General features: G+C 38.9%; 1 protein-coding gene across 2 annotated transcripts in view; it reads right to left on the minus strand.

The window, feature by feature from the left end:
- Positions 1-6,921: 6,921 nt before the first annotated feature.
- Positions 6,922-14,268, minus strand: part of TRPC6 (transient receptor potential cation channel subfamily C member 6) — a gene marked incomplete at both ends in the record, with an annotated part of 91,449 nt that continues 84,102 nt past the window's right edge. For both annotated transcript variants that reach the window (XM_079539778.1, XM_079539777.1), the window contains 4 exons: positions 6,922-7,070; positions 7,378-7,453; positions 8,678-8,761; positions 13,526-13,729. In XM_079539778.1, coding sequence (XP_079395904.1) covers positions 6,922-7,070; positions 7,378-7,453; positions 8,678-8,761; positions 13,526-13,729 — 513 coding nt within the window. The remainder of the gene's footprint in view (positions 7,071-7,377; positions 7,454-8,677; positions 8,762-13,525; positions 13,730-14,268) is intronic.

Raw genomic sequence — 14,268 nt, forward strand, 5'->3', positions numbered from 1 at the left:
ACCTCCCCTATGAGGACAGGCTGAGGGAGTTGGGCTTGTTCAGCCTGGAGAAGAGAAGGCTGCGAGGCGACCTCGTTGCAGCCTATCAATACCTGAAGGGAACCTACACCCAGGAGGGGAGTAAACTCTTCAAAAGGGCTGACAATAGCAGGACTAGGGGAAATGGATCCAAGTTGAAGGAGGGAAGATTTAGGTTGGATGTTAGGGGGAAGTTCTTTACGAGGAGAGTGGTTAGGCCCTGGAACGGGCTGCCCAGGGAGGTTGTGGATGCCCCGTCCTTGGACGTGTTCAAGGCCAGGTTGGACGGGGTCCTGGGCAACCTGATCTAAATGTGTATGTTTGGTGGCCCTGCTAGGCAGGGGGGTTGGAACTACATGATCCTTGAGGTCCCTTCCAACCCGGGTGATTCTGTGATTCTGTGATTCTGTGATTCTGTCTGTACTCACTGCATGGATGTTCACAACTAAAGGTTTGTGACAGAGGATGGGACTTACCTGAGCAGTAGGAAGAGCTGTTTTGAAAGTGTGTTTTGATGGCATATTTTAGACTATTTTAGATCTAAAATTGTGCCCCGAAATTTTCTCTTTGTTTTGGGAGATTAGAGGAGGAACCTAAAAGGCTGCTGAGCTATCTACATTATGAATATCTAAAACAGAAGAGACAAAATCCCCGGACACATGGAATATACATAGGTGGTTACAGGACTTCAGCTGTTAAAATAACCATCAGCTCTGTAGGAGTGATTTCTTTATTTCTTCTCACAGGTATGCTGATAAATTTTTCTCGGTGCAGCTGGGCTTGGCTTTATGCTATGGCCTCCTGCAGAATCATAGAAGTCTCTGCTGAAGGGACGTGGCTGCATCATGAATCATGGTTTCCTCAGCTAAAGCACAAAGCAATGTGTAAGGTTCACTCCAGAGGGAAGAAGCTCACCACACTGTTAAATGATGCTGATGAATTTGAGCAGAAGGTCATTTCTGGAACAAGTATTTTCAATCAGAAGATAAAACTTCCACCTCAGGGGAGGTCACATGTGCTTTGTTCAGCACAGCCATCCACAGTACTCTTGAATCTTTTACTGTGACACAGTTTGATAACAACCTGATATGTGCTTATGTTCTGTTCACCATAAAAACTCATCTCACGATGCACAGCATTTTAAACAATTTACTGTGTTCATTATTTTTCTCTGCTCAGAAGCAGATTTGCTTTGGCCCATCTGCAGAGCCCCAGCTTACCCTGAGAAGATGGGGAACAACTGATGAGGCCACAGATGGGACAGGCACTGTGTGTGCTTTAATGGGCATTGTTAGAATTGCAGCTCCCATGATTGCTCATGGGAGAAATGCCTTTTGTTGTGAAGGCATCAATCCAAAAAAAAAAAAAAAAAATCATTTGAGTCATTTTTTTTTACTGCAGTGGATTACACTGTCCTTTTGGTGGGGGACTGGTGAGAGCATGGTGATTCTGAACTACCCTTGGTATTAAAATACAAGTTTTTTTTTTAATTATGCCCTTCTTGTCAAACTGCAGAAACCTACCAGAATATACTCCTTGTTGTTTATAAAGCATGATGAAATATCAATATGATACAGAAGTGTTTATACGTATAAATGTATAAAATCATTGCTATTCACATTGATAATGATTTCTCTCCCGAGCGGTATTTGCAGACAATGCAATCTGATCTTTTTCAATTACTTGGATCGGAGATCTACTGATTAAAGGAGCAAAGAAGGAATGTCAAGGAGTTTAACTGCAGAATTTTGAAAAAGTTAAAGCAAAATCAGGTGCCTTTCCAATGGCTGCCTGGACATAAAAAGCACTGAAAGACCTCTCATGTGATCTCTGAAGTGACCACCTCAGTGATGTCACATTAAGGATGGTGACAAAAACAGAAAGAGGAACAGGACCCTGATTGTGACAATGGAAGAAATAAAACAGTTGCAATATTTCGAGCTACTCGAGGTTATACATGCCAGGGAAGAGCATTGTATCCTATGGGATTCCCTAACTTCCTCAGAGTGTGAAATTTAAAGTCAGTCCTGAGCCTCCCCTAACTTCTCTTTCTAAACGAGATTAAGAAGTAAATTTTCATTTTTCCGAAGAGAAACTTCCTGATTTATGAGTTCTATCTTCCACAGACCAAATTAAAATTTAAGAGGAACACAAATGTGCAGAAATAAGAAATATCATTCACACTGGGAATTTTCTAAAGAACTTTTAAAAAGCATTAAAGATTTACATGAAAAAGAAGAATTATTCTGTTCAGTGAATGAGTACAGTTGCACATTATGTTGTCTATAATGTATTAGTTAGAATGTTCAGCTACAGATTTCAGGCTTGAGGAAAACCTATGACATGAAAATGCAAGAGTTCATTGGACTAAACCTCATTTGGGGACACTGCAGCCATGAGTATGTGCTCTTAGTGAATTATAAGATCCAGCTGCTGTAGCCAAAGCACTGCCAAGATTGAACTGTACATTGCAAACTTGACTTTAAAGAGATAATACTGAAAATAGATGTTTACCACAATGTAATAAAGTATAGGAAATTAACTTCTCTTTTTTGTAAAATTTCTGGTTTACTACCATGAATTTAGTCACCAAGTGCACATAAAGTTGCAGTTTTTGTAATGTCCTGGGTAGATGCAGTTAATGGGTATTTTCATTTATGCCTACTCACAGTTACTTTATTGAAGAAGGAAAAAAACATAATATTGCCTCATAGAAAAGAAGAACCATACTAACACATTATCCCTGGAGGACGGGTTGGATTCTTCTGTTGGCAGGTGAGATCCTGCCCCTCTCAATGGCTGGCTTCAGCAATTCAAGCACTTCAAGCACGTGATCATCTGTGATGGTTCACAGCTCTGCAGTGCACTGCAGTGCTAATTTCTGTGAGCTGGGACATCTCACACTTTGTTGCAGACATCAGTAATAGACACAGTGGCCTATTTACAGTGAGAGAGAAATGGCCACTTCCAACATATGGATCATCTAGGATACTCGCCTGTCTTCAAATGGAGCACAATCTCACCATTGAACATTGCATGTAAAGAAAGTCTAGATGAGCTCAGGTGCAAAGTCTTCATAGTTAGCACAGAATATCAGACGACCCCATGCATCCCCCTTCTAAAACCATTAGGATTCATTGGCTTGACTCCCAATGTTCTAAAATAGGATGAAATACAGCAGATTTTAGCATGGAATATGTGAATCTATGCATGAAATCCTTTATCTCTCACTCAGGACGTATTTCTGAAAAACTTGAATACATGAAGCCTGTATTACAGCATCACGCTGCAGTATCTGTGTTCCACCTTCACAAATAAGCTCAGCATGATTTGGCTTCAAGCAAATCATTGGAGAAACCCCAGTGCAAAGCAGTCTTAATTTTGGAATTGTCTTAGAATTATTTACTTATGGTGTTTATTTATTTATTTATTTATTCTGTTCACAATTTAAGCCCTCCTATATTTTTAGCATAATGTTCATATAAGCAAAGAGAAGAATGTCTAAGAGATGATGAGTTCTACTTATTGCATCTCATAAGTCTAATTTAAGACATATTAATGGGAAAAAATGTCAAAAGCCAGTACTTTTTCACACTGGGTCTGTTTTGGATGTGAATGCTGCTGCAGGAGCTGTGAATTTAAAGGAATTAAAAGGAACACTTAAGTAGGTAGCAAGACTACTTTGTTATCCTAATAATTCACCCCCAAAAATCTGGAAACACTTCCTCACTGAAGTTATGTCAATCCTTTGTCATTAGAAACCTGAAGTAGAACCATGTAGGATGAAGACTGCCTGTTACTTAATGCAGGGTCCTTCAGAAATTCCAGCATCAGTCACAATTAGCCAGAGCAGGCTAATTTCACATTGGATCTAATCAAATAGGACAAGGTCTTTGAAGCTTCCAAGAAAATTTAGTAGTTATAGTAGTTGCAGTAGTAGTAGTTGTAGTAGCACTGCTAGCAATTTGAAGTATTTGCATGAGGCAGTGATGGACCAACGTGATCATACAACGCGACACAAAGGTATTTTGAGTCTGGTACGTTTAATTTTTGATCAGAAATAGATATTTGGTATTGTGCTCATTTTAAATACTACAATGTTTGTCACACTACATTTGGCATTAGACTTCTTCAAATATATTTAACAAATTGTTCCAAGAGTAATAACTACATATAAAATATATTCATTGAATTAAAAAAATCCATATGTTTTTTTTTTTTTCATGAAATACAATATATACATTACGATCCTATAGTTTTAAGATAAATCAAAATTTGGGCTTAACAAATTCACAGTGTCCATTTTGTCTCTGTAAGAAAAATCTTCCCTTTAAAAGTGCCAGGATTACACATTTCCTTAAGTGCCACTTCCTCACATTGCATTTACAGAGACTGAAGGTTTTACCATCATCCAGAACTGGGCCGCAAATCCAAATTGTGCATTGCAATGAACCCAAATACTTAGTGAAAGCAAATTTTGACTGTAATTGCAGGTCAGAGTTCTGGTCAACAGATTTCTTAAAAGAGGAAAATCTTTGTGCGGTGGGGTCTCTAATGTGGTCATTAACTGGAGCTGCAGAATGTGCTCACTGCTTCAGAAAACCAGGCCACAGATATTCATATGGGGTGGGAACTCAAAATCAGTGGCCAATCCTGACTCAAGGAGATGGACAGAAGCCTTCTAGAAGCCAAAAGACTGTGAAGATAGATAGCTTCATGCTGACTTCCAACCACAGACCATTCCTACTGCCTTCATTTCTGTAAAGTGGCTGACACGGAAACCAGAGCATCTCTGCTGATGTACAACCAGCACGGTCATCTCAGAGTCTGCAGCATTCCCTATGGAGTACTGCAGGAAATACGGCAGGTTATGAGGTAATGCTTTTTAATTATCAAAGGCAAGTTATTAAATTGACTATTTTGTAGCTCATAGTTTTCCAGTCACACACAGCGTTTGTAATACAGCCTGTTCAATGAGATTTTGAAAATCTCGTTTCCTTTCTCCTCCCTCAGAAGAAGAGACCTTAAAAATTTCTAAACCCTGAGTTCACTGTGTCTGAGTCCCACATGCTCCGATAGTGGCTAACCTCACAGGCTGAGCATAAGGCTAAGTTCCCCCAACTCATGGTTAATACTGCTGGGAAGACCAACCTGCTCGACTCCGACCACACTCCACCTCCACAGGAGGCAGGGCAGAACCCCTCAGTTCCCTGTATCTGTAAGTGGTTGCAAAACCAGTTTTCATTCAGTCTTTTTTTCCCCTGAAAATACACAGTTATTTGACCAATGTTTTTCAAGAAAGGACTCTCAGTAAATTCAGCTGGAAACTAATCTGCAACATTAAAAACAACATTTTCATACCTCCAGTCTAAAAGAGAGACATGGAAACAATCCGATATATTCCACAATAAATAAGTTTCACAAAGCTACTTTAAAAGCAATTACTGTCAAGCCATTCCTAGCCTTGTTTCCTAAGCATGTTTTTATAGGTGTGTTATGCATCTTGAAGTTTGTGTTAAAATATTTCCCAGCCCTTTTGATTTCTTTAAACAAGCTTAAAGAGAAATATAATAAGTGCTAATAACAATCCCAGAACTGCTGATTGTTACAAGAGAGAAACCCTATTTACTGTATTAACTGAGGGGAAAATGAGATGGCATTTAGCCCACATCCACTTGGAGAAACAGAAAACAGCCAACTATTCTGCATGTAGGTATTAGCTGGCAAGTCACAGAACTGACTACCAGACCAGCTTACACTACCTCTCCTCCAGCCAGAGACAGGGGAGTACTGCAGTGGGCAAGGTGGAAGCATTGGTGGATACTGATGATGACATGCAAGACTTTTCATTGATGAAGTCCTAGGAAACACAGCACAAACAAACAAACAAACAAACAGAAAAGGACAAGGGATGAAAACATCCAAACATGAGATTTCATGCCTTTGGAACAGCATGTTTTCTTTTGCTGTGGATACACCTGAACAAAATTCAACAATTTAAACAAGTTTAACTGTGAGGAATTGTGGTCCCCAGTGCATAACTTTCCCCGAATTCAAAGGGTTCACACCTAATATTTTGCTATTTCCCAACTTAAATAACTCTTATTCAAATTTCCTTGCAGTTCGTGAGTTTTACATCAAGACATAAAAGCAGAACTTGGGAACAAACTAGAAGTTTAAGGATTCATTTTTTTGGATTAAAGGAATTTCCTTCAGGCCTCAGCAACAGCTCTTCAATAAGCTTGGTGAAAAATATTTCCATCTTAATGCACCAACTCCCATTGGAACCTAGGCATCTTTCAGGACACCTCAGCAGTGACAGAGGTAAGTAGAGAAGACCTCTGAATACTCTGCTACCTACCTCTTTCAATGAGGTGCTCAAATAAATTACTTCAATATCCTGGACATATTTAAGAAAGGCAATTACCTTTTTTTTTTTTTTTTTTTTTTTCCCTTTTTTTGCTAATTGGGAATGCTTGAAAAATTAAATAGATTTTGATATAAATATGCAAAAGACTAGAATGTTCTTCTTCTGCTTCATTAAAACAAACGCATGACTGTTTATTAAATGAAATTTGGAAAAAAACAACCAGTTAATGTAGGAAAAGTCTGGATTTATGTTTTTAATCTGTCATGTTTGGGCTTATTAAAATTCTACTCACATTTTAAAAAAGGTAAATTGAATATTAAAATGCTCTAAAACTATCTCTTCAACAGGTAATGAATAAATAAATATCAAGTCGTTTACCATGGCCACAGAGGATTTGCCAATGTGATTTCTGCAGTAAAGAACTGGAATGATGTAATTTCTGAATCCATAATAGAAATGTGAGCTAGACTTGACAAAAACATAAATATGGCTTTGAGTGGATTAATGTTCTGTTGCACTTCATAAATGTTTGGTTATCTCTTGCTTTCTTCTTTAGAGTTGATTGACAGTTTTTCCCCAAGTTTCCTTATAAGTTCTGCCAAATCTTCTGAATTTTGAGATTTTTCCTCAAGCAGTTCATACCGGAGACTTGAAATGTCCTGTTTAATCTCCTTCAGTTCACCTGTAACAGACATTAGAAGGTCATACTATTAAGAAAAGGACAGAATAACATATCCATACATCTCTCAGTCATCATGGCTTTTCTTTGGATTTCTTCACTGAACCAGAAGTGCGTGGGTATTCTGTAGGCCATTGATGAATGTTGGGTTATGGATAGGAATACAAAAAAGCAGTTCAAGAAATAAACAAATTCAAAGGCAGGAGCGTGAGAGTTCAGATCAGTTCACAAAACCTTAATGATCCTTCACATGGAAGTTTGTTTTGATTCTCTGATTAGAAGTAAACATGTAATTCATCAACATACTCACCTTCATTGACTTCATCACTTTCCTTATCTATCTGAGCTTTCAGTACATATCTTTTAATCAGACGCTTCATTATTTTCTGCAAAGAAGAAAATTTTAAAAAAGTTTTCTTACTTGCTTTCAGGCTGGACGTTAGGAAATACTACTTGTCTGAGTGGGTGGTCAGGCAGTGGAATGGGCTGCCCAGGGAGGTGTTGGAGTCACCGACCCTGGAGGTGTTCAAGGAACATTTGGATTTTGTGTTGAGGGACATGGTGCAGTGAGAACTATTGGTGATGGGTGGATGGTTGGACTGGGTGATCTTGTAGGTCTTTCCAACCTTGGTGATTCTGTAATTCTGTGATTCTGCTTATCACTACAAAATTTCAACATCTGTGCTATTAAAAATATGCTATTTTTTCTTGCATTCAGACTTTTCACAGTGTAGGACTTGACAGATTTTTTTGGAACAGTCTTTTATGTAGATGCTGCACAATAGCAGCAGTGGTGCAGCAAAGAAAGCAACTTGTTTTTGCCTTATGGTTAGAAAAGTATCAGTGTTCACTACTTTCAGCATCCTTTTGTTGAAGAAACAAACTTGGTTTCTTTGCACTGCACCACTGTTGTTACTATACAGCATCTATATAAGACTGTTTGAAAAACTCTCACCTTGTCATGACCGGAATCATTGTAATGCAGTGATATATGGTGAGATTATGAGGAGACAAAAAATAAAGAAACTAATGAAAGCACAAAGGCTGAAAGATATTTCCTGTGTTTGAGGTATAAGAATATAGAAACACAACACAATAAGCTAAGCTGCTTCAGCCAACAGAAACAGGAGTTTCTTGCATTTCTTTTACAATCAGAGAATCATAGAATGGCCTAGGTTGAAAAGGACCACAATGATCATCTAGTTTCAAATCCCCTCTGTGTAAAAAACTTCCTCCTAATATCTAACCTAAATCTCCCTGTCATAGTTTAAAACCATTCCGATTCCCATTCTCTATTGTGTTCTAGGTTTTCTTAGTTTGTACTGTGCAGTTGAGGGAGTTGAAAACTCAACCTGTGTCTAAAAATAAAGATATTTTCAAACACTGTAAAATATTGCACAATAAGGGCAGACAACAAAGATAAAACAAAACAAACAAACAAAACCTTTACATTTTACTGTATCTAAATTATTGCATTTATTTCTGACCTGCACAAAGTCTATGGACTTGTTTCGGACTCATGTTGCTTGGCATAAATTCAGACTGTCTTCATGATGTCAGTCTGACCTGCACAACTTCTTGACTGGGTACAAAAATAAAGTGCTTTTTACCTGATATTGTCTTGGAGGATTGTTTAAACTGTTTAAGTGGATTTCATCAGAGCTTCTTATACTTGATTGCTTCCTTTGACCGAGCTGAAATGGAAACATTACTTATAAGACAAGATAAATGTGAGTACAATATTAAGTTAAATTACCTCACACAGATATTGTATGATAAAATATTAACTGTAGAGCCCAGTTCTGGGAGTATGAAACTACTGTGGTAGTCTTCATACCTGTGCAGAACTCCATCAGAGGGGCTAAAACAAGCCCTATGAGAGAATGTGCTGTAGGATAGTTTTCTTTGGATTATGTGTATTTTAAATTAGCAAAAACAATTGTACAATATATATAGAGAGATATAGTGAATAATTATTATTTATATCTAGCATACTAAGTTGAATTCAGATGGAAACTGAATTAAAGATGTATAAAAAGCTAATGCTGCAATTTCTTGCTTGAATTAAGATACCTTAAATGCTTTGAATATATATTGGAAAACATAAGTTTATCTAATATGTTGTAACTTAAATGATGTGATTTACAACAAAAACGTTGGCTACTGTGTGCACATCACTGGATAATCACTGTTTTTCAGAGTTTGAAAACTAATACATATTCTTCTGAGTGTCACCTTTATTATTAGAATAAAAGAGAAAAAAACACCTTCTTGCTTCTTCAGCTCCTGGTTTCCTAATGAACAATTTCTGGAAATAATGTAATAGAATAAAATGAAGAATTTGCTTCCCCTGCAAAAAGCACATTTGTGTGCTTCACACACTATGCATTGATTGTACTCTGCTGACTGACCACTTGGTGGCAGAAACTGCCAAGATTTCCATGTAACCTCATTTTTACACTGATTGTTAAGCGTTCTGCCTATGGCTTTTTCCTCTCCAAAAAATTCTACTACTGTAATGAACTGGGCTTGTCACATAAATGAAGGAACTTGTACATGTTTTTAAGGAAATATCAATTAAAAATTTGCACGAAAGTAACTGAAGACTGAAGCGAAGATAATTTAAATACACCAATGATAAAAACTAATAAAAATAAATATCCATCCCTCCAGGTGTGTTGTGTGAAAGAAATGTAGCATATACGCCATTGCTCTTAGAAAAAAACATTCTTGTTTAAATTTGCTTCTCATGTCAACTTTCTCTAGTACTGCTTGAAATTCAAAGCAGTGGTGAAATCAATTTTCATCAAGCTTAATGAAAAGCTTTAAAAATGCTGAGTCATTAAAACCTTGAGCAAATGTTGAGGGAACGTCATGGAGCTGTGTCAGGGGAGGGTCTGCCAGAGGACTGGGAAAAGAGTCTCTGCCAGAAAGTGGTTGGGACAGAACAGGTTCCCCAGGGCAGCGAACATGGCCTTAAGCTTTTGGAGCTCAAGGAGTATTTGGACAGTGCTCTCAGACAACAGGTTTGACTTCTGGATGGTGCTACGTGAAGCCAAGAGTTGGACTCCACTGATCTTTGTGGGACCTGTCAAACTCGGACTATTCCATAAGATCTGTGAAATGCTGGAAGATTTACCTATAGCACATGAGACATCTGAAATTAAAAACAAGGCTGCCTTTGGTGTCAGTGTTTGTAACATCTGTGTTTGCTTTTATAAGCCATTATGAACTTAACCAGGGGCTTGCCAAAAGCACACTGTAGCTCCACACTTTCCTTGTAGGATTGTAATGAATTTCTTTCCACTTCTACTCTTCAGCTGTTATGAAAGAAGCTTGTCAGACTGGCTAAGAATCCACAGAGGCATGTAATTTCTCTACTGGACTCCATTCTGCTAAACTATAGCCACCGTCTCAAAAATTACTGACCTTGAACAGGCCTCTGCTCAGTCTGCTGCCTATTTTAACCCACTTTAAAAAGTTTCATAAAGGATATATTTGATTCAACCAAAATAAGAAACTCTTAACTTATTTACTTTTTTTGTAAGTGACTGTTGCCATATGCTCATCTTTCCACATATTAAGTCTCATTTGTTGGTTATAAAGTTTTTTTCCACAGTGCGTTGTAACAGTGTTAGTCTTTAGACTTCCACCTCTGCCCAAAACCCTACGTTCCCCTAACGCAATTAATTTATCCCAAACCACTGCAAGAAAAATAGACTGACTATAAACTCTTTAAACAAGCCTGTTATATACAGCTATGAATCAACTCAAGTGCTTTTTACTACACTTGTATAAAACAAATATCAGAATGCTTTAGAATAAAACCAAACTGCTTTCTTGGTGGACAGGCTTAGAGACAGGCTGCAAACGGGAATTCAAAACACTGCCCAAGTGCACGAGGGAGGCATTAGGAAAGTCAAAACTCACCTCAAACTGACATCTGCAAGGGCAACGAGAAGAGCTTCTACTGCTGAAATAGCAGGAAAAGGCTGAACAGGGAAAAAGTAGGTCTGTGGCTTAGTGGAGCAGGATGGTTAGTGACAGCAGAGCTGAGGGATTTGGTGCTTTCCCTCCTTCAGACTTCACCATTAGCCTACTAGGACACTGTGCTTAGAGAAGGGCTTTGATGAGGAGTTCCAAGAGCAGGCTGAGAATGAGAGTTGAATCAGGGGCAAGTTGAGAGAGCTTGGCCTAGGCATGTTTGTTAGATCTGATGGGCTGCAAACATGGGTGCTGACAGCAGATGGAGTCCTTGTAAAGATGGCAAAAAGATCATGGAGACTGGGAGAGGTCTCCAAAGACAAATGTCAAACTCATCTTCAAAGAACCCAAAATGATGATCTTGGCAACCACAGGCCACTCAGCCTCACTTTGATAACTGGAAAAATAATGGATTGAGTTATTTTGCAGAACATTTCTGGGTACACAGAGAACTGTTACTGGGAACAGTAAGTGTGGGTTTATGAAGGCTAAAATTTGCCCGACACTCCAGGTGGCTCTCTGTGATAAGCTGACTGGATTTGCAGATGAAGGAAGAGCTGGGGATGTAATCTATTTTTACTTTAGCAAGGTTGTTACAGGCTCGAGCAGTGGGCTCAGGTGAATCTCATGAAGTTCAACAACTCCAAGTGCAATGTCCTTCACCTGGCTTGTGGCCACCCCCACTGTCAGTACACACTGGGGGACAAAAAGGATAGATCACAGCCCTGCCAGAAAGGACTTGGGATAACAAGGGATGGCAAGCTGGACAAGAGCCAGCAGTGTGCCCTTGCAATCCAGAGGGCTGCATTGAAAGAAGTGTGGCCAGTACAACAAAAGATGTGATCCTGCCCCTCTGTTCTGCACTGGTGTGGCCTCACCTGGAGCACTGCATCCAGATGTGGAGTTCTCAGTACAGGAGAGACACAGAGCTGTTGGAGCGCATCTAGAGGAGGACCACAAAAACGATTCCAGGAATGGAACACCTCTCCTATGAGGACAGGCTGAGAGAGCTGGGGCTGTTCAGCCCAGAGAATAGACAGCTATGGGGAGATCTGAGAGTGGCCTTTCAGTATCTAAAGGGAGGCTGTAAGAAGGAAGGGGACAGACTTTTTAGCAGGGTGTGTTGGGAAATGAAGGAAGGGGAAATGGTTTCAAAGTAAAATAAGGCGGTTTAGATTGGATATAAGCAAGAAGTTTTTTACAGTAATGGTGGTAAGGCACTGAAACGGAAAGGTTTTGGATACATTTGGAAACACTTAAGGTGAGGCTGGTCTCTGAACAACTTGATCCAGCTGTAGATGTCCCTATTCATCACAGGGGATTTGAACTAGATGACCTTTAAGGGTCCCTTACAACTCCAAAGATTCTTTGATTCTGTGATTTTAACACTGTACTCGAGAATATATTTTACCAATATTAGGATGTTGTGGGCAAAACTCTGGCTGGATAGTTTTTATCAGAGAGCAGTAAGGGTTGTTGTCATGGGGCTTCCACTTTTTAACACAGAATCTATGAATGTATAAATCACAGGACAGTTTAGCCATGGCTCTTTTGATGCACCACAAGATACTGTTGGCTATCTGGGCTGCAAGCACATACTGTCAGCTCATTTCCAAATTTTTCAACCACCAAGTCCTCTGCAGGGCTGTTCTCAATCTATTCTTTGTTGATAGTACTGACACTGCAAACTGCTCTGGCCCAGATGCAGGACTTTGGACTTGAGCTTTATGAACTTAATGAGTGCACATTTTCCAAGCCTACTCAGGTCGTTCTGGAGGATACTTCTTCCTTCTTGCATTTCAACTGCACCACTCAGCAAACTTGCTGAGGGTGCGCTTGATCCTGCTATCTGTGTCATCAACGAAGATATCATGTGGCATTGGTACAAGTATGGACCCTCGAGGGACAATGCTCATTACTGGTTCCCAGTATCTTTACCAATGACCAGGTGTCAGGACGTGTTGGAGTGCACCCGTCAGACTTAGCAGAGGACCACAGAGATGGTGGGGGCTAAATCACTTTCCCTATCAGAAGAGGCTAAAGAAGCTGGGCTTGTTCAGCCTGAAACAAGAGTTTCATCCTGGATGGAACACTGCCCAGACAGGTTGAACTCTCTCTGTCCTTGGAGGTTTTCAAGACTGGACCAGATGAAGTCCTAAGCAGCCTGGTCTGGCCTCAGAACTGAGGAGGCAGTTGGATCAGACACTGCTTAGTATTTTCTGATTCTGTGACAGAAAGCAGGAAGAACTGTACATTTACAATGTTATTTTGGAACTTAACTGATTATAGAAGTAGACAAATATTCATATTAAAAAACAAAGTAAGAATTTCAGCCTGTACCCAGGTGACTGATTTCAGTCTGAATGAAGAAGATCAGGACTTTCATTAGAAAAAAATGATCAACACTGATAATGAAAACTTAAAACTGTTTTATCTTTTGAAATTGGTAGTCAGTATATGTACTATGAAATTACCTTGTTCATCTCTGCATCTTCCTGGAAGCTTTTCTTTTGGCACATAAATGGTTTAGTGATCCATTTTTTGAGTCTGAGTAAGAGATACAGCAAAGATTTTGGACTTGGCACTAAGTTGAAGGGTACTGGCAGAGTCCTCCCTTCTTCAAAGTAAGAAAACCAAAGTTTAGCCCTTGCAAATTTCCATTCTACATCAGCATCATCCTGAAAAACAGAAACATTACTATTAATATGTATTAATAGCATCTCTAGTATGGAAGATGCTCTAGATAATGTTGTGTGCTTTGAATGCAGTTGGCTGAATTTAATTTCTAACAGATCAAGAGCTTGATTATAATATGTGAAAATCACATATAAATGAATTTAACTGTTATCAATACATTTAAAATAATGTAATTTCAGAAGAACTAAGGAGTTTTGATTTAGACATTGGTTCATGCAGAATGAGTGCTAATATTCTGCATTACAGCATCACAAAGACTTTTTACCCGCCCGCTAGGAGAGTAATAAGAATTAAGAATACACAGCACAATGCCTAACAAAAACATGGCAACATTCAACTTCATACTCTTGGGCTTGACTGAGTAGCCATTTGCTTGGGACTCTGTTGTACTTACGATTTTTCTTTTTTATTTACTATGTTAACAGAAATGTAAAACGCTCAATGAGAACATGAGATCTGATTTCCTATTTCACCTCTTTAACCTATTATTTTCTTTGTGAAGAAGAAACAGTCTCAAAAT

Source organism: Tetrao urogallus (genome assembly GCF_951394365.1).
Source record: "Tetrao urogallus genome assembly, chromosome: 1".
NCBI classification, from domain to species: Eukaryota; Metazoa; Chordata; class Aves; order Galliformes; family Phasianidae; genus Tetrao; species Tetrao urogallus.